We start from the raw sequence: 25,361 nt of genomic DNA, 5'->3' as shown, positions 1-25,361 counted from the left end.
CAAATCAACTCAACTAAGCCTGCTGACCTGTTTAATCGTACAAATTGTAAAGATTCTGATCTAGCCAGAATATCATATTTGTATACTAACTATAGCCACAGACAGAAGCCGTACCTGTTATAGCACATACAGGATGGAGTGGAGATAGCTCATCAGTTTGGGGCTTTTGGCCTTTGGTTAGTTTCTATGATTTGAAAAAAATGGAAAGGACAGAACAGAAGAGAAAGGTTCTGAACTTTCGCCTAAATATTTTGGACAATGCTCAAGGTCAAGCAGCTTAGAACAAGGAAGAAGGAATTCTGACTAATAAAAAGCATTAATGGCAACAAATTTCAAGTCAAAAAAAATTCTCTATTTTGAGACAAGTTCTCATATAGCTAGGGTAGTCTCAAATTTGTTGTTATGTTCAAGGATGACTTTGAACTTCTGACCTTCCTAACTCCTGAACAAAGGGATTACAGGTATGTGCCACCAAGCCTGGTTTATTTGGTGCTAGGGACTGAACCAAGAACTTTGTGCATGTTAGGCAAGCACTTTACCATGCCCAGCCTTAAAGAAGTTCTCATGCTATGCCAGACTGGCCTCAAATCCATGGCTTCTATCTCCTGTGTACTGAGACCACTGGACCTGGCTTTAAGGATGAGAAATTTCTAAAAGACAGGGAGGTATAAAATGAAGATAGAAACTCACTATGACTATTTTGTACTGTTTCCTGTTATATCTATAAATGACAGAAACTAGATCTGCATAGTGAAACATGCCTTTGATCCCAGAACATGGGAGGCAGAGGCAGGAAGATCACTCAGTTAAAGGCCAACCTCTTGTACACAGGGAGTTTCAGGACAGCCAGGGCTATGTAGATAAACCCAGTCTTGAAAAAACAAATAAAATAAAATAAAAATTACAGAAATTATAGATGAAGATGACTAACTTGTAAATTTTTGCCTTTCATTTGTTTGTGAGTGGTATGGTATGCAAGCATGTATATATACAAGTTCACAGAGTGTAGGCAAGTACATGTGCAAAGGTCAGAAGTTAATCTCAGGCATCTTCCTTGGTCCCTTTCTATTTACTGAGGCAAAGTCTCTGGCTGAACATGGTACTACTCACTGATTTGACTAATTAGCCAGTTGCTTTCGGGTTCTTGTCTCTCCAACTTATGTGCTAGGGTTACAGGAGGACTAAAACACCCATCCAGCATTTACCTGGGTTCTAGGGATCTAAACACTAGCCCTCACACTAGTGTGAGAAAGGCTAATGTTCCATAGTCTAAGCTACCTCCCTAGCCACTAACTTATTAGTTTATCAAGACATTAGAAAATAAAAGTCAAAACCACACTACAGTCACACACAAAAAGACTAAACAGTCACAGGCAAAACAAAGAACATCCTGGTAAATCCCAAACACTTCTAAAGATCAAAACTCCTACCTTTTCTGTGGAAGAGAGACTGCTGGATATAGTCTGGTGCAAATGGAGAAAGAAGAACCTTTAACCACCTATAAAGCAAGTAATTAAAATAAATTTGAAGAAGGGAGTACAAACACTGGAAAGTTAACTAAACTGGGAGCTCCAAATTAAGGAAAACCTTTTAATACTATTTCTATATGTAAGAAGTTTCTTGCCATATTACTATGCAAATCATGACACAAATATCAGAAAATACAAAACTGTTATGACAATGAAATCTCTCCTGATAATGTAAATCTCTCCTCATGTCACAGACTCTCAATTCTAGCCTAAACAAAAAGTACAACTCTGATCTGTTTCTCTTGCTCAAACCTGTTAAATGAGCTTCAATTTTAGTTTCATTAGGTCATGTTCATGAAGATTTTTATAACAAAGCTTTGAACTTTCAAAATCCACCACTTTCAAATTCTGGCATACATATATCCATTTAAGAGCACAATAAAATGTCTGGAATCCTGAACTATCCTAACTTAGAGAGGTATAAAATAGATCACACACTAAATATTAGTTTAACGACTAATTCAACTTTACCAAATTTATTATTGCAGACTGTTATCAAGAGAGTAAATATACTAAAAAAACAAAAAAATTCAGTTCTACAGTTAAGTGTGACTCTAAGTCACTTTAACATAACAAATATACCAGGGTGATTTTAGTAAATTTGCTGTTTGCTTTTGGTGCAAATACACATTTGTACACAGATACACATTCCTGATTCAGAAAGTTAATAGACATAGTTAGGACATTTACGGCCATCTAATGGAAGCCTTAAAAGTTAGTGCTCCAACTCCTATCACAACAGCTCTCAATAACTGTTCGCTATTTGTTTAAATATCTCTTTATTAGAAACTCACACATTCAGCACTGAATTTATCTACTCCAGTAAGGCTATAGCTCTATAATAGGTCATCTTCTTAAGCATAAGGCCTAGCACTACTAAATAATAACCATGCCCATTGAGCCAAATTATAAAAGCACTCAGCATCAACAGATATCAGTATTTGCTCACCTATCTCGTGAATGGTTGAAGACCCTGATCTGTCCATGACGATAGATAAACTTTGAAATTTCATATGGCTTTAGGGAAATATGAAATGGAGACCAAGTTTCTTGCCGTTCAAATAACTCTGGATGATTACACACCTAAGATGAAGGGAAATGTCATTTACAAACATCATTGCTGGATGTTAAATTTCATGAATATTTACCTTCCCATTTTCATCTCTAGTGGTCTACCTGGCATCGAGCCTTGAGCCCTCTTCACGAAGTCGGTTAATAAAAACATCAAAACAGACAACCTAAGCCTTACCTTCCTGAACTGCATGACAAGATTCATGAGGCTGCTGGTGGTAGTCTGTGCTTGCTGAGTAGAGCCCATAGAAGACTGAAGTAAGTCCTCAATTGAAATTTTATTTTTTAGTGCCTGATATAAGAGCTTTTGTCGGCTGGTCAATTGGCAGTACATTAGAATCTCAATCTTAAAAGAAAAGAAAAAGATCAACAAAAATATTCCTATTGGTAAAAAATCAGTATACACTTAAATGAAACGATGTTTTCGTGACCCACTTCTCTTATTACACACACAGGTGTCCTCTCTGAATCCTTTTTCCATTTTTAATAACACCAACTATCACCCTTCACATTAATTTACAAAAACTTATTTCCAGATATCCCACGTTGATATTTTCAAGTACCAACTGTAAAAGGACTACTCAGTCTACAACAAGCACATATGTGGTGCATCAAAGGGAAATAGACCTCATCTACAACTTACTAAATTGGTTAATAGTATTACTATTCATTCACTTGATCAAAGATAATAATACTGATTTTAAAAGACCAAATCTACAGGGCATAATGGTGCATGATCAGGCCCAGTACCTGGGAGGCAGAAGCAAGAGAATCTCTGTGCTCTGGGGCTGGCCTCAGCCTGGGCTACAGTGAGACCTTATCTCAAAGGAAAATAAAATCATTGAGATATATGCAAGGAACCTTTAAAAAAGATTTATTTATTTAATGTGCACTAGTGTTTCACCTGTATACATTCTGTAAGGGTGTTGGATCCTCTGGAACTAGAGTTACAGATAGTTGTAAACTGCCATGTGGTTTCTGGGAATGGAACCCAGGACCTCCTAAAGAGTAGCCAGTGGTCTTACCCATACACAGAACCATCTCTCCAACCCACAAAAAACTATTTTTAAATAAAATAATTTTAAGATTTATTTTACAATATACCAAAGGTTAGGAAGGGCCATGAGCTGATCACTGCTAATTCTGTATCATGGGTTCAACTGGAGTCAATTCTATTTTTGTAATGTTTCAAATTCTCCATTAATAAAAGCATAGCCAGGCATGATAGCTCATACATATAATCTCAACAGGTAGTCAACAGGATAAGGCAGGAGGATTTTTCAGAGTTTGCAGTTACGTTATACTACATGAGTTCCAGACAACCCTAGCTTACAGTGTAAGACGTGTACAAAAACGTGGGGGACAGGTGGGGGGTTTAAAAAAAAAGGTATTACTTGTCTTGCTCAGGTCCCCTATGACCACTCAAGTTCAAAGATTTCAATCTTCAATCAAACTGAGTATCTTTCAACTAAATATATACCAGGAAAATTTCCTGACAAGAACCCTAAGTGGGTACCACCTGAAGTCCAAACGCATTAACAATAAGATTTTATTTCTTACCTTGTCAGACAATTCATTTTCTACATCTTTTTTAATTCTTCTCAGCATAAATGGCTTCAATATCATGTGTAATCGGGAGAGTTGATCTGAAACAGGAAGTCCACAAATAATACAGTGTACACTGATTTAAGACAGTCAAAACAAACATCATGTTCCTCCCTAACAAACCCTCTAAATGCTCAATGATTTTCTGAATGAATGAAACTTCCAAGGTAGAAAAACAAGCATCTTGTATAGACTCTATTACATTAGAAAATACTTTCAGAGTATATCTGGAATACTATATCAATGAGGTTTTCACAAAGCTATAATGAAAGCCAGAAGAAACTCCCCATGTGAACTAATTATTTTTTGTCAACTTGACACAATGTAAAGTCACCTGGGAAGAGAAAACTTCAACTGAAGAATTCTTTCCTATCAGACTTGACTATGGGGAAGCCTGTAGGGGTTTTTCTTTTCTTTTCTCCCTCCCTCCCTCCCTCCCTCCCTCCCTCCCTCCCTCCCTCCCTCCCTCCTTCCCTCCCTCCCTCCCGTGTGTGTGTGTGTGTGTGTGTGTGTGTGTGTGTGTGTGTGCGCGCGCGCGCGCCTCCCTCTCCCCCCTCCCCCAGACAGGGTTTCATATGCAGCCCTGCCTGTCCTGGAACTCATTCATTAGACCAGCCTGGCCCCAAACTCAGAAATCTGCCTGCCTCTGCTTCCCAAATGATGAAATTAAATGTGTTCACCACTATACCTGGCTGCGTTTTCTGGATTAATAATTGATTATTTAGGGGGAGCCAGCCAACTGTGGGAGGTGCCACCCCTGGGCAGGTGGTCCTACATAATACAATAAAGAGGACAAATAACTCATGGAAGCAAGCCAGAAGGCAGTCTTCTTCCATGGTCTCTGCTTCAGTTCCTGCTTTAAGTTCTCTGCTTCTACTCCTGTTCTAACTTCTATAATGGTGCTGGGATATATAGCCCAAATAAATCCTTCCTCCCCAAACTACAACAGAAGGCAATCTAGCACACAGCATTTCCCCAAAACTAACTTTAAAGAAATGTCAAAAACAAACAGCACTTAAAATCACTGAAAGAATTTATTTTACTACATGCAAATCTGAGCACCCTGTGTACATGCAGTCATAACCCAAATGACTAAAGTTACATACAGCTTGGAGTTGCCATGTGGATACTGAGAATCAAACTCCTCTGGAGTATTAGCCAGTGCTCTTGATTACTGAGACATCTCTCCAGACCCTACTTAATTTTTCTTACAATTAGTAGATGTCAAGTTGTGTCTACATAATAAGCAACTTGGCATGTTCTTAATATTAGGCAAATAGTACAAAACTATTGACAAACAAGGTTAAAAATGTTTGCAACAGAAACAAATACTAGGGCTCATAAAATGGCTCAGTGCGTGAAGATGCTTGACAAGCAAGCCTAGTGACCTGAGTTTGATCCCCACAACACATACAAAGGCAAAACAAAGAAGAGAATGACTCCAAAGTTGCCCTCTGACCTTCACAGGTTCATTATAGCATGCACCTTCCCACCCAATAATAAGTAAAATTAAAAGAAAAAAACAAAGAAATCCTAAGTACACAGTTGCCCACGCTAAAGGCTGAAAACAAAGTTCAGAGCCAGGTGTGGTGGCTCACACCTGTAATCCTAGCACTTGGGAAATTGAAACTGTAAATATCTAAGTTTGAGGCCAGACTACATAGCAAATTTCAGACTAGTCTAGACTGTAGTGTGAAATCTGGTTTAATCTCAGAATTCCACACACAATAAGAAAAGCCATGATAGTAGTACTTACTCTCATCAATAGCAGATTTGTTTTCAGCATGACTTTCAATGTCCTTTGAAAACCATTCATTAAATTCTTCATGTGAATCAAATAATGTTGGCATAATAAAATGTAGCAGAGCCCAGAGCTTGAAACAAAGGTAAAATATTAAATAGATACAGTGTCATAAAATGATGCTATGTGGCTATGTATTAAAGTTTGAAGAATGAAGTAACAAATGAATACATGTATGTGAAACAGACAGAATAAAGGAATCCATCCAAAGGCTTGCTCAATGAACTCTATACCATTAGGTGCTGTAATGAAAAATTGTGACTCTTCAATTAATCGAAAACTAAAAGCTTAATAATACAAACACTGCTTAGCTTTTGTAGTAGTAGTACAGATGACAGTTTTAAAGATGACAGTCAAACAGCTGATACCACAAATGAACAGTTTTGTGGTAGCATAACTATCTACCACAAAAACCCTAGAGAAAGAGCCAGACAATTACAGCCTGTGAGGTTATCTGGTTGACTATGTGTTTTCAAGAATAAAGTTTTGTGTGAACAAAGCCAGATTCATTTATTTCTACCCTATTTATGACTGTTTCCATACTGCATAAGAAAAAACAAGCAGCTGTTAAAAGTGGATGTATTGTATACAAAATGTAAAGTATGATCAATTCTAAAGAAAGAATGGAGTCCCTCAGAGTTAGAGAATATTACCTTCCAATTCTAGAGTGAAAACTTATCCATATTGGATGGGCAACACTTCCTAATGTGCTCAATATTTATTAAAGAAACAAGAAGGGATACTGTAATTAATAAGTAGTAAGGAAATAAGAATGTTGCCTACAAGATACTTAGGAAGCTACAATTCAATTCTACAGTGGTGAATAAAATTTATACAGAATTGCAGGAGTACAGCATGGGTACAGTTGTCTTAAGAAGATATAAACTGTGACCTTGACTAGTGCCTACCTCTGCCATGGTATTCTGAATGGGGGTTCCAGTTAACAAAAGCCGATTACGACACTGGAATTGTAAGAGAATCTTCCAACGGACACTGTTCAAAAAAATGAGTTACAAATTCAGAGTTGGCGATAAACATTTTTACAATTATCCTAAGATCCAATATTACTAATAATGCTTTTGAAACAACATTTAAGAATCCACATACTGTATCATGAACACTATAAAAATATATTTTAATGAGGATGAATACAAAAATCCAAGCAGAACTGAGACTCATCAATACCAACGTTATCAATACTTAGAAAAAATAAATCCCTCAAATAGGTAACATGGGTGACCTTTGACCTTCTAGCTTTATAGTCTCCTGCTATTCTTGCCTTTAAGAAAAAGAAAGAAAATATAAGGCATCTACTTAGAAACCATTTATTTGAAACAAAAAGTGTCAAAACTATTAATCTGTGCCTTCCCAGCTCATCTGGTAGAGCAACAGAAGAAGGGATGGACATAACTCAAATCTTTATTCCTCTTAGCCAGGCAGGTCTTCCCTCAATGAGTACATGAACAATCCTCCATAAGTTAGGACTTTCCATTTGCCTATTACATGGACCTCTAAAAGGAAGTCTTGCAGATTCATCGAGAGAAACACAGCAAATCCAATGCTGAATAGCACCAAGTAAAATTATATAGCTCTAAGTACTATTCTATTTCAGTTTGGGAATCACATTACACATGTAACTTACAATAAAAAAGACTGGGGGAAAGTGATTTAAAAAAAAGATAATCTTGACGGGCGGTGGTGGTTTGCACCTTTAATCACAGCATTCGGGAGGCAGAGGCAGGTGGATCTCTGTGAGATCAAGGCCAGCCTAGTCTACAGATGGAGTTCCAGGACAGGCTCCAAAGCTACAGAGAAACCCTGCCTGGAAAAACGAAGAGATAATAATCTCTCTAGTCCCCCTGGAGTAATATTCTACTTGCTGCTTGGAGCTCTTGTATAAAATAATCCCTTAGAGGAAAGGCCAAGATTCTTTCTCCTATAGAATTTTCCTTAACAAAATTCACAACTGAGATTAAGATTGATGGGGGAAAAAAACCTACATACTCTAAGCATATTTGGGTCTCAAAGAAAAATACACAAAGGAGAATTTCTACATTCTGGTCAGGCAAACTACTGAGGCATAGACCATGCTATGTTACATTCTGAAATTTCTGGCCTTTGCTGATTCTGTATGTAGACTCCCACCCATGAAAGCTAGTTTTCAATATGCATGTTACCTGGAACTACTTTTCAGTGCCTGAGCTTCATCCAGTACCATGTATTGCCACTTGACCCGCTGGAAATACTTGACATCCTGTACTACCAGCTGGTAGCTAGTGATGACCACATGGAAGGGGGCATCCTGAGTGTACAAGGTCTTCTACAATTGTAAGAGGGAAAATATGGAAGATGATATGTAGAAAAGTCAAACATTTTTAGTGTGTGTGTGTGTGTGTGTGTGTGTGCACGCACAAATATGAGTAAGCACATAAGATGTGGAAATCAAAGGACAATTTTCCAGACTTGCCTCTTTCCTTCCACTGTTGGCTCCAGGGACTAAACATACATCATCAAATTTGCTTAGTACTCAGTAAGCCATCTCTCCAGTCCAAATAACAATTCAATATAAGCCAGGCAGTGGTGGTGCATGCCTTTAATCCCAGCACTCAGGAGGCAGAGACAAGTTTATCTCTGTGAATTCATGGCCAGCCTGGACTACAGAGCAAGTTCCAGGATAGGATCCAAAGCTACAGAGAAACCCTGTTTTGAAAAACCAAGCAACTATTCTCCATAAGGTAATGAAGGAAGCCTAGTGTAGTAGTGCAACCTTTAATCCCAGCATTGGTGAGGCAGAGGTAGAAGGATCTCTGATTCTGAGGCCAGCATGGCCTACATCATGTTTAATTCCAGCTAGGGCTACATAGTGAGATCTTGTTTTAAAAAAGGAAATAAGCATGGCCTACATCATGTTTAATTCCAGCTAGGGCTACATAGTGAGATCTTGTCTTAAAAAAGGAAATAAAGTATGAATTAAAAGATCAAGAGTAAACGTTCTCCCATCTATGTGCAGTGAGGTAAACTGCCAATGTCCAAGGTCTTTAAAGCATCTCGTTTTATAAACAGAGTAACAACTACTACCCAGTGAATGAAAGAAAAGAGAAGATGAGACTGAAGAGATGGCTCAGTGGTTAAAACCTTTGCTGATCACGCTCCAGAGTATCTAACGGCTTCTCCTCTGGTCTCTTCAGGATCTTGCATGTTTGTGGTACACATATACTCATGCAAACTCGCACACATACACATAATTTTTTTTTAAAAGTAAATCTTAAAGAAAAAAGGTCACTTCATACTAGACTGTAAGAACAATTGCCTATACAGGAAAAACAATGTATCTAAAGAAAATACATTTGCCCCATCTCCAGAAATGTACTATAGATTTTATATACATTAGTCCCCAGCACTCGGGAGGCAGAGGCAGGTGGATCTCTGTGAATTTGAGGCCAGCCTGGCCTACAGAGCGAGTTCCAGGACAGCCAGGACTGTTACACAAAGAAACGCAGTCTTAAACACACACACACACACACACACACACACACACACACACACACACGAAGACTTATTCAAATCAAAGAGAATTGAAAGAGTGGAGAGAAAGGAAGAGGGAGAGGAGGTGGAGGGAGGGAGGGAGAGGGGGAGGGAGGTAGAGAGAGAAAGAGACAAGGACAGAGACAAAGACTGAAGTTACCTGACTCCAGAATCTCCGTATGACTTTTCTATCATGAGGATTTCCCCAATATGGTAGCACCTGGAAAATGGATCAATATATACATTACTTTATTTGAGAATAAATAATGTTATTCTGAATGATTTTTAAAAAACTAATAAAAAGGGCATTTTTTTTTTAAGACAAAAATTGTGTATGGCTGTGTAACAGCCATAGCTGTCCTGGAACTTGTTCTGTAGACCAGGCTGGCCTCAAACTCACAGAGATCCAACTGTCTCTGCCTCCAAAGTGCTGGGATTAAAGGTGTGCTCAACCATCACCTGGCAAAGGGAATTGTTTGATTCATTTTCCTACTGAACAAACAGAAAGGACCAGAAAGAATGGTAAAACCTAATAGCATGTGGTACTTTCTCTATGCAGCACTGATACATTCCAAAAGTTCCAGCTGAGAAAATAAGAGGCTTAGCAGATATATATATCTGCTATATATATATATATATATTTTTTTTTTTTTTTTTTTAAAGAAGGGAGAGAGAGATGTAGGGAAGCTAGAGAGACAATTCCATGGTTAAGAGCACTTCTTACTATTTCGGAGGAATTACATTCGATTCCCAGCACCCACAGGTGGCTCACAACCATCTACAACTCCCAATTCCAAGGAATCCAATGATCTCTTCTGACCTCTGAGGCTACACATATACACTCAGGTAAAACACATATAAAATAATAATAATAACCGGGTAGTTGTGGGACACACCTTTAATCCTAGCACTCAGGAGGCAGAGGCAGGAGGATCTCTTGAGTTTGAGACCAGCCTGGTTAACAGTTAGTTCCAGGACAGCCATACAAACAAACCCTATCTCAAAAAGCTAAAACTAAACCAAAACAAAGTAAAATGAAATTAATAAATCTAAAAATAAAAAAAAATTTAAAAAAGAGATACAGGGCTAAGGATAAAAAAAAGAGATGTAAGGATAAGAATAAAAAAAATCCAACAACTATAACTAAAACAACTAAACTATAACTCAAGATTATGCATGACTAGTAAAATCCTTGAATAATCTCATGCCCTAATTAAGTAAAGACTGAATTACTTATGTGCCAGAGGGACGACAACACTAGTAGAGAAAAACTAATAAGTAAGTCATTAAATAAATAAATAAGAAATGAGTATACAGCTCAGGTGGTAGACTGCTTGAGGCCAGGCCATGGTCTCAATTATAGAATGAATCTGAGGCCAGCCTGGGCTAAAATGATAGTATTTTAAAAACAAATCAACTTTCCCTGCCCTCAAATACATATATAAATCCCATGTGGAAGAAAAGAGTACAACATCTACAATTATCTGTAGAAATTTGTACTATATAATCTGACACAGGATTAAGCAATAATAACCAAACATAGGAAAAGATAACAATGAAAAACAACATGAAAAATTATAGAAACAAACCCAAAGACTGAGAAAATGAGAAGGATTAGGCTTTTACTAATGGTAAAATGTCCAGGTGTGTGATAATGAATGCCTGTAATCCCAAGACTGAGCAGGCTGAGGCAGAAGAAAGAGTTTGAGGTCATCAAATAGATATCATTAGAATATATAGTAAGTACTTCCTGGAATCCAGTTGCAGAGAGAGAGGAGTGATGAGCAAAGGGGTCAAGACCAGGCTGGAGAAATCCACAGAATCAGCTGATCTGAACAAGAGGAAGCTCATGAACTCCAGACTGACAGCTGGGAAACAAGCATAGGACCAAATCTGAACTGCACAGGTCCCCTGAACGTGGGTGTCAGTTAGGAGGCCTGTGCAGTCTATGGGACATCTGGTAGTGGATCAGTATTTATCCCTAGTGTACAAATGGACTTTGGGAGCCCATTCCCCATAGAGGGACATTCTCTCAGCCTAGACATATGGGGGAGGGCTTAGGCCCTGCTCTAAATGATATGACAGACTTTGAGGATGCCCCTTGGAAGGCCTCACCCTCCCTGGGGAGCAGAAAGGGGATGGGATGGGGGATGGGTGGGGGAGCATGGAAAGGAGAGGGAACTGAGAAAGATATGTAAAATAAGTTTTTTTTTCTAATTAAAAAAAAAGCATGAACAGTGCTTTCTCTAGGTTTTCTACTAAAAAATAAACTGGCAGCCAGTGAGATGGCTCAGTAGATAAAAGTGCTTGCCCCTCAAATCTCACCACATGAATTCAAAGCCAAAGTGTAAGGAGAAAAGCAATTCCTTAACCTCTCACCCTCCCTCCCTCCCACACTCTCTCTCAGACACACACTGAAGTCCTATGCATGCAAAACTACACGCCTGTAATCCTAATACTCATGAAGCCAAGGCTTGTCTAGGCTACAGAGCCTTGCATAGGGCACTTGTTGTTCTTGATCCATTTTCAGTTCCTAGCACCCACATGGTGGTTCACAACCACCTGCAACTCTCATTTCAAGGAATTCAATATCCTCTTCTAACCTCTACTTGATTTCCTGACCTATCAATAAACAGAATACTAAACTGAACAACTGTAGAACACCTACAATTCTCAAACACAAAGAACTTCAATGGAAGTTAGATATAATTTTAACATGTGACACATCAATGCTCTAGATGCCAGGCATGGTGGCACACTCTCTTGATCCCATACTTGGAAAGTAGAGGCAAGTGGATCTCTGTGAGTTCTAGGGCAACCAGAGCTACACTGTGAGACTCTGTCTCAAACAAACAAACAACAGAACACTCTGGATAACTAAAGCCATAGATAGTTAGAAACCAGTGATAGCCTCAAACTGGAATATTCATAAAGATGAAGATTACCAACACCCAAAAGAAGTTTAGAAGCAGAGAATAGAAACAATAAAGCAGGGGAAGACAAAAAAATGAAAGAATGAAGATGCAAATAACTACTTAAGAATGCAAATCACATTTTATGAGAAAAATAAAGAAACTGGGGAAGAGATCATGCTCAGAACCATACACATTTTCCAGACAAACCAAATATACTGAGTTTCCAGATGTCACAGATCTATGGATCTCATATACTCTAACTATAAACCTGAGTAGAACATCTATCTAATAGAGAAGTAAATATGTTTTCAACAATCTAAGAGAAATGACAATAAAAACAATGATTGAAGGGCGGTGATAGTGGTGGAGTTCCAGGATAGCCTCCAAAGCTACACAGAGAAACCCGGCCACGGGGAGAAAAAAGAGAAAAAAAAAAATAATGACACTAGCCAGAGTCAGCAAATCTTTTGTAAATTCTAAGTTTTATAGTCCATATGGTCTCTGTCAAAACAACTATGCTGTTTGAGAGTATAAATGAATCCATAAATATATAAAAGTGTGGTTGGATTAAAAGATACATATCTGAATGCATATCCTATATTATGAAGTATTTTCTAATCAATAATTTAAAACTGTTCAATCTATGGCTCACAGACCACATAAAAATAGTGGGCTTCTCAATAACCAGGTCTATAGTATAACCCAGCAAATCAATTCAGGCATATGCCCTAACATAATGAAAATAGGACACAAGTTCAAACAAAAGTGTACAAAAAGTGTTTATAGCACTGGGGCTGAGTGCAGCTAAAAGGTGAAAACCACCCTTAAAAAATCCATCAATAGATGAGCAGGAGCCAAAATGAAACACACAAAGGAATCCTCAGCTACCAAAATAAAATGAAGCATTGATATTGATATGTTACAAAATGGATGAACCTGAAGACGGTTTATGCCATATGAAAGAAACAAAAATGTAAGGCCACATACTATATATAGTTTCCAGTTATAGAAGTATTTAGCAAATAAAATTATCTATAGAAAGCAGATTTGGGGGCTGGAGAGAAGGCTAGCAGTTAAGAGCACTGACTACTATTTCAGAGGACCCAGGTTCAATTCCCAGCACCCATTTAACTCTCATCTGTCTGTAATTCCAGTCCCCAAACACCAAAGCAGATTAAAAAACAAACAAATAAACAAAGGAGATTTGTGTTTTCCAGAGGCTGAAGGCAAAGGAGAATAGAGAATTACTGCTTAATGGACATATGGTGGGTTTTTTGTTTTTTTTTGTTTTTTTTTTTTTTTTTTAAGACAGGGTTTCTCTGTGTAGCCCTGGCTGTCCACTCTAAACTAAGCTGACCTCAAACTCACAAATCCACCTGTCTTTGCCTCCTGGCACGGACAGGGCGTCTAGGGTATGGTGAAGACAGTAGGGATGAGAGCAGTAAAGGTCACACCCCACTGTGAATGTACTTAAACCGCTAAACCATACACTTCATGGTTACACAAGAAGGTTTATTACACTTATTTTACATGTATGTGAATGTGCATATATGCATGTGTACAAACTCATGTGCCACAGAGCACAGGCAGAAATCAAAGAACATGCAGAATTTGGATCTGTCCTCTACCATCTGGTGATGAGGGCTGAATCCAGGTCCCCAGGCCTGGTGGCAAGGTCTCCACTCCTTGGGCCATCCGACCTACCCTGAATAAGGTAGTTTTTATAAGACTATTTTCACTTTTTGAGACAGAGTCTTGCTATGTAGTCCAGCCTGGCCAGAAATGTGCAACTTAGATTGGGGTGTCCTTGAATTAGTGGCAATCCTTCTGCTTTAACCTCCTGAGTACTAAGAGGGCTAGTATATACACATACACTCTCTTAGTAAAATGGTAATTTTTGTGGTATAAGTATTTTATAATATATACAGACTACAGCCAGGATATCTGAATCTTCTTCGAATCCCCCAAGACAGCGCCCCTTACCAGCAGGAAGTAGTTTGGAAAGAACGACGCCCAAATTCCCAAATATTGTGTATAAATGTTTGTTTTCATTTAATTGGACTCTTATATAAAATTAAATTTAAAAAAGTATTTTATAATATAAAAAAATTAGAATAGAAAATCTAACAGGGAACACTTAAGACATGGCCCACAGATTCTATTTTACCACCCATACACTACTGCTAAAATTAAGTTCAATTGAGTCCAAGATGGCGGCCATCATAAAGAAGGCGGCTGCAGAAGATGTCAATGTTATTTTCAAAGACCAACAAAAGATAAACAAGTCGGATCACGGAACTGAGGGAGGAGATAGAAGTGAAGAAGAAACACCTCCAGAATTTAGAAGATGCTTGTGATGACATTATGCTGATAGATGACAACTCCTTCATGATCCCGTACCAGATCAGAGATGTTTTCATTAGCCACTCTCAAGAAGAAACCCAGGAAATGTTAGAAGAAGCAAAGAAAAATTTGCAAGAAGAGATCGATGCCCTAGAGTCCAGAGTGGCATCCATCCAGCGGGTTTTAGCCGACCTGAAAGTGCGGTTATATGCAAAATTTGGCAGCAACATAAACCTTGAGGTGGATGAGAGCTGAACATTTTATAATATTTTTTTTAACCTTGTTTAATAAACTTGAATATTGTCTTAAATGATAATCCCCCTTCTTCAAATGAAACGAAAGGAAAACTTTCTTTTTAAAAAAATTTTCATTTAATTAATGGAAATGTGCCTATTTTCACATGTCTTGCTTATTTATTTTATATTTTTAAAAGAAGACAGTATTCATTTATGTATTTTGCATAATGATTTTATCAACTTTAGGGGCTTTATGTCATGTTATTAAAACCAGTTAAACGGTCAAAAAAAAATTAAGTTCAATTAACAAATAAGATAGAAATTGAATATTACACACCTGAAAGCTCACTTCTAGGCATTAAAGCAAAGACAAGAAGATTTAAAGTCATACCACACTGCCATCTTTTGAACAGTGGAGGAGCTGCACAAAACTCCAGTAGCTGGGTAGAAATTAAGGACTTTTTGACATTGTATTCAACATGTATCTAGCAATAATTTGAAAAGAAAAGCCAAAAAGAAATAAACCATTTCCATTTTTCATATGCCCAATAATGATAAAAAACCTCAATCAAGCCAATCTCATATTCTTAAGGAGCTAAAGTGAGTAGTGCGCAAATTAAGAGGCAGTCCAAGTTACACCAGACCGTATCTCAACAAAACCACATGAAAAAGCCAGATGTCAAGGTTCACCTATAATCCCACCAATTAGGACCTGAAGCAGGCTAATTTCCTACAAGTTCAAAGCCAGCCTGGACTACATAGTGGGGCTTTGAGACAGCCTGACATAATGGGGGTAGAGTATGACTCTGTCTCTAAAAAACAAAAGCAAACCAACAAAATAAATACAGATATAAAGGACTGGGCAGGTATTTCAGTTCAGAGTAATTGTCTAGCACGAATGAAACCCTGTGATTGACTCCCAACACTACATGAACCTTCTATGGTGGCATACACTTACACTGGCTACTTAACAAGTCTGAGGACAGCCTGTGACTCATAAGACTGTATCAAAACAAACATATGGGGGCTAAAGAGATGGCTCAGTTGAGTTTGATTTCCAGCACCCACATGAGGCAGCTCACAAGCACCTGTAGCTCTAGCTTTAGGAGATGCAACACATTTCTTTGCACATACCCACACACAGCTGTGACAATTTAAAAATAAAAAATGAAGAGCCAGGAGCCCTAGCACACACCTTTAAAGCTAATCATCAGAAGGCAGAGAACAGTAGATCTATGTAAGTTCAAGGCCAACCTGATCTACATAGAAAGCTCCAAGACTGCCAAGGCTACATATAGAAACGAGAGAGAGAGAGAGAGAGAGAGAGAGAGAGAGAGAGAGAGGAGAGAGAGAGAGAGAGAGAGAGAGAGAGAGAGAGAGAGAGAGAGAGAGAGAGAGAGAGAGAGAGAGAGAGAGAGAGAGAGAGATTTGGCCTATAGCATTGGGAGCAAGCCAATTACCAGCACTCTCCAAGGCCTGTTTCAGCTCCTGACTTCAGGTTTTTGCCCACTTGAGTTCCTGTTCAGAATCCCTTGGATGATGGAATACAAGCCTTGAGGTAAAATAAAGCCATTCCTCCCCCATGTTGCTTCCAGTCACAGTGTTTATTACAACAGGAACAGAAAACAATTAGTAACGCAGCAAAAGAAGGGTCAGAAGAAATCTTATCTTAAAGAACAAGAGCTTCTTTACCTTAAATTTAGGAACAAATCTTGTAAACTCCTGGTGCCAATTATTAAGTGTAGAAGCAGGTGAAATTATTAAGAAAGGTCCCCAAATGTTTTCTCTCTGCAACATAAAACTGGGTCAGTCAGCTTTTGGAAAACAGAAGATATTCAATTCTAAATAATCAGTGACGAGAAAGTTTTATTTAAAAAAAAGGGGGAACTCAGTAACAATAGAAATTGTGCATATATCCCAATTGTCCACACACATGCATTCAATCAGAAGCAATGTCAGTTGAGGCAACCCTGGTCTACAGGGCCAGTTCCAAGATAGCCAGGACTACAGAGTAACCCTGTCCTGAAAAACCAAAATAAATAACTAAATATGAAAATAGAAAAGAAGCAGTATTAGCATAATAAACATACCAAAGAGGTAAAGTATTAAGCAATGACTCCCTTGTGACTTTTAGGCTTTAATTTTCTTCATAAAACATAAATAATACTGATTAGTTTTTATTATTTTCTACTATGTTGTCATAATTTCACTGTTATGTAATTGGAAGAACATTAATTTTTTTTCGATGTATGTTATATACATTTTTCCAATTTAATTTTTATAAGACTTCTGTAAGATATATATTACCTCTGACTTGAAAAAGGTAGAAAACTAGGCCTCAGAAATTTAAGTGAAATCACTTCAAAAGAGGTTAAGTGGCATGGCTGGAAAAAGCAGTGTTGAGATAGGAATCTAGTACCAGTTCCTGAAATCTAATAATAAAGTCCTTGTCACTAAACAGATAGCTCTTAGGATGAAGTAAAAGACAAGAATTCTAGTTATACTTGTTCAAACATTGTTCTGGCCCCTTAAGAACTAATTGTTATACTATTCTGTCCACTATGAAAGGCCTTCAGATATAGCAACAAGTTCTATTACTGTGATATGGTACCAAGTATGACATTGCTTTTAAGTGGCTCACTGCAAATAGAAAATGAGCCTAAATTCAGGGGAGAGGAAGACAGACTGACAACTCCATCTACTCACCTCAGCCAGATGGGCCAGCAGGGCAATGCTCTGTACAGTTTTACCAAGACCCATTTCATCAGCAAGAATTCCATTAATACCCTGGGAGACATGGACAGTGAGAAACAGATGGTCAATACCTGAACACACAGGATTCTTCTTTCTATCCAGTGCCAAAAGAGCTAACAAAAATTGTGGATCAGATCAACCAAGACTGACTGGAGATACTTAGTACCAAGACTACTACCCACTATTGCAACAGTTTCTTTTGTCAATATATAGTTATATTTTGTAACTCATGATATACTAGACCAAGACTAAGGCCAGTTCTTTACCTAATCTGGCCCACATCAAGCAAACAATGATGTTTACATAAGACCAAAACCACCTAAGGTATACTATATACAGGATACAAACAGAATGTCCAAGTTAGAAACACAGAGATACCTTTCAGACTCATGCTTAAGAGCACTTGCTGCTCTTGAAGAGGACTAAAGTTCAGTTTCTTTTCTTTCTTTCTTTTTTTTTTTTTTTTGGGGGGGGGGGGTTTAGAGATGGTTTCTCTGTGTAGCTTTGTAGACCAGGATGGCCTTGAATTCAGAGATCCACCTGCCTCTGCCTCTGCCTCCCAAGTGCTGGGATTAAAGGAGTGTGCCACCACGCCTGGCTTCAAGTTCAGTTTCTATCATCGATATGGCTCACATCAGGCTCTAAAAGCTCTAACGGTTCTAGGGGATCTGATCCCCTTTTGACCTCCAAAGGCACTGTTTGCCTGTGGTATACTTACATACAATAAAGCTAAACATTTATATACACAAAATAAAAATAAGTATATCTAGAAAGAAAAAAGCTAAAGGTGAAGTCACTTCCTAATTAATCAAAAGAAAAATAATAGTAAAATAAAAAGAATAGATTTGACATATTTCTAAAACTTACCTGTTCATAGAGATTGGCTAACCAGTTCATGCCTTTCAGCTGGTAACCTTTCAATTTGCCATTGAAAATAGTGGGTTGTGGAATATCCTCACCAGCCCGGATGGATGGATTCGCAAGGCTGTAACTCTCCCCAAACCCAGAGCCAGACTTGTCTGCTGCCCTAAGGGCAGCTGCCCGACTTTCTTTTGCATCTTCATCAAATGACCTTGTCTGGAAAATAAAGACAAGAAACACGTAAGAATAAAAAAATTTAAACATAAAATTCATTAACTTATTTTACACTATGCTAAAATTTTGAAATAAATTAACTAAGTTAATTAACATATTAAAATGCATTCTAAGCTATATTATGTTACTTACTAAATCAAAGATTTTGTTACAAGTTTTTATTTTTTTCAAGACAGGGTATTCTGTGTAGCCCTGGCTGTCCTGGAACTCCCATTGTAGACCAGGCTAGTCTCAAACACAGAGAGAGCAGATTGCCTCTGACTCCTGAGTGCTGTAACTAAAGCCATGCACCACTACCACCTGGCTAGTTTTGATACAGGGAGTTGAGTGCATAGAGCATGCTGCTGATGATTAAAGAACATGATATACTTGAATAAAAATGTCATTATGAAATTCATTACTTTGCACAATGAACTTATCTAATAAACATTAAATCAGCATAGTGCTGGCTCTCCTGGCACTCGATAGACCAGGCTGGCCTCAAACTAGATCCTCACACCCCTGCCAGAGTAATGGGATTAAAGGTGGGTACTACCACACCCAGAACTCATACCTGTTTTTAATCCTGACAAAATAACAGAAAGGCTCCCTGCTACATACTAAACTGCATTTTTCACTTATTTCAACCCAAATGCAGTTTCTACTAATTTTTTTAAAGATTACTAGCTCCTCAAGGACTGGAGAAATGACTCAGAAGAGCTCTGGCTGTTTCGTAGAGGACCTGGGTTCAGCTACCAGCACCCACATAGAGGCTCACAATCATCCTTCCTCCAGTTCCAGGGGACCCGGCATTCTCTTTCGGGTTCTGTGGACACCAATTATGAACACAGTGCAAGCAAACAGTCATACACATAGAACAAAAACAAATCTTTAAAAAAAATACTAGCTCAGGAATAATAGAACATATTAGTGCTTGAGTGAAAGAAACTAGTGACTTAGTTTTCTCAAGGCATAAAACTACTCAAGAGAATACAAAACAACAAAACAGTTTGTAGCTTAACTATAACCTTTTCAACTTTAACAATAAAAATTCTACACAACTAAATATTTGTTATTCCGCCATATTAGCACTATGCTGAAGCAGAGATGGGACTGAAGGATGGCTCAGTAGTTAAAAGCACTAGCTTTTCTTCCAAAGAACCTACCTAGTACAATTACCAGTACCCACATGATAACCATCAGTTTTTGAAGTAAGGAAAGACTTCACCCTACATATGGTCAGAGTCACACAGACATAGACACACCAGGCCCAAGAATAAAATAAGGAAAGTAAGAACATGCAAATGAAAAACTGTAAGGCACTTCCTGGACCTATTACAATATGCCCTTTCTTTCATTTTTTGTTCTGACACAGGATCTCACGTAGAACTGATCTTTTTCTTTCTTTCTTTTCTTTTCTTTCCCCATGGAGTTTCAACCAAAGATGTATTTTATTCATGTTGAGTTTAGGAAGGGAAAGTACACAATGCAGTGAGGTCTTCCAAAGACAGTCAAAGCTACAGGAGAGGATACAGTCATCAAATGAGATGGGGAGACCTTCTGGAACTGATCTTATACACCAACGCAGCCTCAAACTCATAGAGATTCACAGGATTCTGCCACCTAAGTGCTGGGATCAAAGGCGTGACTATCACACCTAGTCTGCTTTTTCATTTAAAGACTTACTCGAGCTTGGTGAATATGATAAGCATTTTCAGCATTCTTCAGGGCCTGGGCTTTAAAATGGTTACTATCTGAAAAGAGAAAATGTAGATTATCACACTTTACCTCCTTCAAAGACACAATTTATCCCACACATAAGTGGATCCCCAGTTCTCCACTGTATTTATCCCATGTCTAACAAAGGACAGGGAGGAGGAAAAGCTAAGGTCTTTGCCAGAGATAGATAAGAATCTTGAAGCAAGTGGGATGCACCTTCAATCCCAGCACTCAGGAGGCAGCGGCAGGCAATCTCAGTGGGTTCCAGGCCAGCCTGGTCTACACAGTGAGTTCAAGGACAGTTACAGAGCTATATGAGATCCTGTCTTGAAAAAGCAAAAACAAAAACAAGCAATCAAAAGAACCTAGAAGTATAAAGTAGTTGTGGATGTCCCTGATCTCTAACAGTGAAAGCCAGCACACTAAACCCATAATAATTAAGATCTACGATCTCTCAGGCCTAGGGTTTCTTTCATAAATTGATACCAATTGCCAGCACGAGCAAAATCATGTAGATTCAAATGAAACAACTTAAGCAGATGAAATCTATCTATACATGTGTTAACACTCAAGGTACTCTAAAATACTTCCATTCTCCTGCATTTCTAGGGCAACATAATCTTGATTACTGTGAAAACAGTCTTACTGTGAAACTGATCCTCCTGCCTCCAAAGAGTTGAGATCACATGACTACACTGCCATGTGTGGTTTATGTGGTACCCAGTATCAAACCCATGGATTTGTGAAGGCTAGGGAAATTCTCCCTGTCAAAGCCTCTACTGAAAATTATTTCATAAGTTATTTTATAAGCTTCCTTTGCAAAAACACATATACTTCCTTCTACAATATAATAAATCTCCCTTTTCTGTTCAAGAATAAACTTTTAAGAATTGTAACACATGCAACCTAGATATGAAAAATGGAGGCTACCTGCTCCTTCTACCTCCTGGCTCAGAACTCACCATAGTCTTCCTGGGTGATGTTAACCACTACTCCACCTCCAATGTCAATTTGTCTCTGGGTAGAACTATCTTCCAGTTTCCTTAGGATTTCTTCCTGGATTCCATCATGACCCATGTCACGTTTTCGACTCATGAAATGAGCATACAACTCTGTCTGAGTGATTAAGAAGTTGAGTTTTCGCTGCTGCCTCTTGGCCTAAAGTGGGGGGAAAATTGAAGGTAAAAAATATCCAAGTCATAAATTACAGTCAACAGAATTTATGAAATCTTTATATAAGCCTGCGTATAATTCTTTTAAATAAAAGTTTTTTTATTTTCAAAAAGGCAAATATTGCTGAACAACACAAGCACACAAAAATACTCAGAGCTTATAAATCTTTGGCCTTTCCCCTCCCTTCCTCCCTCCCTCTCTCTCTCTCATACACACACACACACACACACACACACACACACACACACACACATTTTTTTTTTTTTTTTTTTTTAAAGAAATTAAAACAAGGCTCAGAGATTAAGAGCACTGGCTGCTCTTCTAGAGATCTTGAGTTCAATTTCCAGCAACCACAACTAGCTACAATGAGATTTTGTGTCCTCTTCTGGCACGAAGACGTACATGCAGGCAGGACACTGTATACATAATAAATAAATCTTGAGGGAAAAAAAGTTAAAACAAGCAGGGTGTTGCTGTTGCATGCCTTTAGTTCCAACACTAGGGAGGCAGAGGCAAGTGGATCTCTGAGTTCACGGCTAGCCTGGTCTGTAGAGTGAGTTCCGGGACAAACAGCACTACACAGAGAAACCTTTTCTTGAAAAACCAAGACGATGATGATGATGAAATTAAACCAAACAAATGAAAAACAGAAAAGGGCAGGACATTCAGGATGCAGAGGCAAGTATATCTGTGAGAGTTTTGCGGACAGCCTGGTTTATATTACCAGTTCCAGGAAAGGCAGAGTACTATCTCAAAGGTATAAAGCAACAAACCCAATTCGTAGTGCTTTGGTACTAAAAAGGCTTTTAAATTTGTTTGCTTTTGCCTCACCTCCCGCATTTCCTCATCCAACTTCCTCTGCTCTAAAGCTTCCTTCTCTGCTCGCTTGCGGTGCTCTTTCTCCACCTTCTCATACTTTTTCCAGTACAGAAGCATCTCCTTAGTTAGGCGTCGAGCACGAGGCAAAGTCTCCTTACAGTTCTTCTGTGCTTGCAAGGCAGCTCGACGCACCTCCTTCATGCACTGGTGGGCGAGCTGCAAACAGCATCATTATCATAACAGGGAAGGACCTACTTTCAGCAAAGGTTCTGCCTGGACTTTAAACCAGTGTTCCACATGTTTTTTAGTATCTACAGTCCCGCTAAATAGACAATGCCCCAGAATTAATCTCTCATGAATTATATATGGTCAACAGAACTTATCTAATCTTTATATAAGGCTGCATATAATTCTTTTAAAATACTTTTATTTTTAAAAAGGCAAATATTGTTGATGAACAACACATAAACACACAATAAAATATAAATGGAAAAGAAGAAAAAGGGAGAAGAAGAAGGGGGGAGTAAAACATGAAGAGAAAAAAAAAAGGATGGTCAATCACAACTAAGGTCCAGACAGACCCCCCAAGGTCAAATCTCCTAATTAAGAAACCTATGCACATCTACTACTTTAAATGAAACAAAATATACATACTCTGTACTTTAACCATGAAATTGCCCTTGATGTATTTATTGGCTTGAGACCCTCACAAAAGTGGACCTGCTAATATTCCCTTGTGAAAGTGGGAAGAAATTACAGGATAGCATATGCATGAGGCAAGAAGCAGCTACTGAGGAAGCCACCTAGGCATTGTTCAGTAGGCCCCACTTTCCTGTAAGGACTAGGGGTAGAACAGGGTGTGGCTTTTTATTGTGTCTTTGTGTAAGCTGTCCATGTACCTGAAAGTAACTCCAATTAAACTGAATGATTCACCTGTCCTTGGTGCCCTAACCAGGATGAACTTTTTCACTTTTTCCCAGGAAAAGAAATGCAACAGTAAAGACCTGAAATTTACTGAAAAGGTACAAAGTATTAAATACCACCCTACTACTAATAACAATAGCCATCAATGCTTTTTTACATGAGGCGTATTTTAACATGTATTAATGTAGCCTTTGTTCACAAAAACCCTATGTAAGCAGAGTCGTCATCACCATTATCATCTCTATTTTATAGATGAGGAAATACAGGGGCTGAGAGCCTAGAAATGGAGAAATCACACTAAAAATGTTACCTCATCTGATCCTTACAACAAGCTGCTATTTTCCTCTCAGAGAAGTTTATTCACATCAACATTTTTATTTATTTTTTCAGTTACTATTATTGTGTGTGATAGTTGTGTATAGTGCACATGTACCATGGCACATGTGTGGATATTCCAGGACAACTGTGTGTCAGCTCTTTCCATCCAGTTCCAGGAACTGAACTCATGCTGCCAGGCTTAGCAACAAGTTCCTTTCCCCACTGAGTCATCTCTCTCTGACCCCCTTCATTGCTTAAATGGAAAGACTGAGCACAGATCTTAAAGATCCTATGATCTGCCCAAGAACCAGAGATGAATTAATTGGTTTGGCACAAAAAGTTCAAAGTCTGAGAAATATGATGAAGAACAATTTTATTTATTAAACAGAACGATAACACCTAGACGTTCCCTTCTATACTATCTGATTCATGATTAACAGAGAACACATAAGAATAGGCCCAGATGAGAACACACACTAGGCAAAATAGAAAATGTAAAAGTATATTACCTTTCGGCTATTGGTGAGAAATAGGTTTCGAGCTGAAGACTTCTGCTTGTTGGCCTAAAACATTTAAATATAAGACTTAAAATTCATCTCAAATAGGACTATGTAGTATTATTTAATTCCTGAAGGAATGAAAAATAAACTGTCAAGTACACACAAGAAAAATTACTTCCAAAAGCAGAGACTGCCTGGCATAACATAAAACTACCAAAACAGCGAGAAGAAGCTACTGTTACAGTCGCCTTGCCTTTACTTTAGTTTTGTGTTTGTATGAGCACATGTCTGCACATATATGTAGAGAACAGCAGCAGATGTTGGGTGCTTTCCTCTATCATTCTGTTACTTATTTTTTGAGACAGGGTCTCTCAGTGAACCTGGAACTCACAGACTCTACTAGCCTGAGTGGCAAACAGCTACCGGTCTCAGCTGCCCATGAACTAGGATTGTAGGCTCAGGCTCTTTTGATTTGGGCACTGGATACTAGATCTCAGGTCCTTACACTACCTGAGTGTAAGCAAGCAGTTTGCCAACCAAGATATTTTTCTAGCCCTTTAAATAATCTGTGTACTTTTAGAAAGGATTTATAAGGCTGCAATGAACTAGGACACTGTAATAAAATGAAAACTTGAACTCTACCCTGATTTAAACATGTTGCTTTCTAGGGCCAATGTGAAAAGCTGAGGCAGCAGGACACTGATATAGAAGAATCATTATAAGCAACATACTAGCTCTACCTTCAACAAGAGCAAACTGCTTCTATTATTACTCATATTTTTGGCAACACCCAAACCTCATCTTCAATAAAAAACAAATAAAAATATTAAGGCAAACCTGACTCCACCTCAGAGTCTTCCTCTTCCATTTAAAAACAACCCTTCAATAAAGTAACCTATCTTTAATCTCATCACTTAGGAGGCAGAGGCAAATAGATCCTGTGACTTCAAGGCCATCTTGGTCTACATGGCAAGTTCCAGGCCAGCACAGATTGTACAGTAAAACTATGTCTCAAAATAAACAAAGACAACCTGACTTCCTGTCACGTCCATTTA

At 38.3% G+C, this 25,361-nt stretch overlaps 1 protein-coding gene and 1 pseudogene across 3 annotated transcripts in view; one reads left to right on the top strand and one right to left on the bottom strand.

The window, feature by feature from the left end:
- Ino80 (INO80 complex ATPase subunit) overlaps window positions 1–25,361 on the bottom strand; it is a 102,148-nt gene that overhangs the window by 55,715 nt on the left and 21,072 nt on the right. For all 3 annotated transcript variants that reach the window (XM_051183661.1, XM_051183662.1, XM_051183663.1), the window contains 15 exons: window positions 24,316–24,369; window positions 22,577–22,780; window positions 21,535–21,730; window positions 20,540–20,607; window positions 18,647–18,856; window positions 17,732–17,812; window positions 16,718–16,813; window positions 9,692–9,751; window positions 8,184–8,326; window positions 6,915–6,999; window positions 5,962–6,079; window positions 4,161–4,246; window positions 2,779–2,946; window positions 2,479–2,612; window positions 1,431–1,498 (listed from right to left, as the gene is read on the bottom strand). In XM_051183661.1, the coding sequence (XP_051039618.1) occupies window positions 1,431–1,498; window positions 2,479–2,612; window positions 2,779–2,946; window positions 4,161–4,246; window positions 5,962–6,079; window positions 6,915–6,999; window positions 8,184–8,326; window positions 9,692–9,751; window positions 16,718–16,813; window positions 17,732–17,812; window positions 18,647–18,856; window positions 20,540–20,607; window positions 21,535–21,730; window positions 22,577–22,780; window positions 24,316–24,369 (1,771 nt within the window). The remainder of the gene's footprint in view (window positions 1–1,430; window positions 1,499–2,478; window positions 2,613–2,778; window positions 2,947–4,160; window positions 4,247–5,961; window positions 6,080–6,914; window positions 7,000–8,183; window positions 8,327–9,691; window positions 9,752–16,717; window positions 16,814–17,731; window positions 17,813–18,646; window positions 18,857–20,539; window positions 20,608–21,534; window positions 21,731–22,576; window positions 22,781–24,315; window positions 24,370–25,361) is intronic.
- LOC127221618 (prefoldin subunit 4-like) lies at window positions 14,657–15,099 on the top strand (annotated as a pseudogene).

The sequence above is a fragment of the Phodopus roborovskii genome, unplaced genomic scaffold, assembly GCF_943737965.1.
Source record: "Phodopus roborovskii unplaced genomic scaffold, PHOROB, whole genome shotgun sequence".
Taxonomy (NCBI): domain Eukaryota; kingdom Metazoa; phylum Chordata; class Mammalia; order Rodentia; family Cricetidae; genus Phodopus; species Phodopus roborovskii.
The sequence above is the reverse complement of the archived record's forward strand: the minus strand, read 5'-3'. Positions and strand labels throughout refer to the sequence as shown.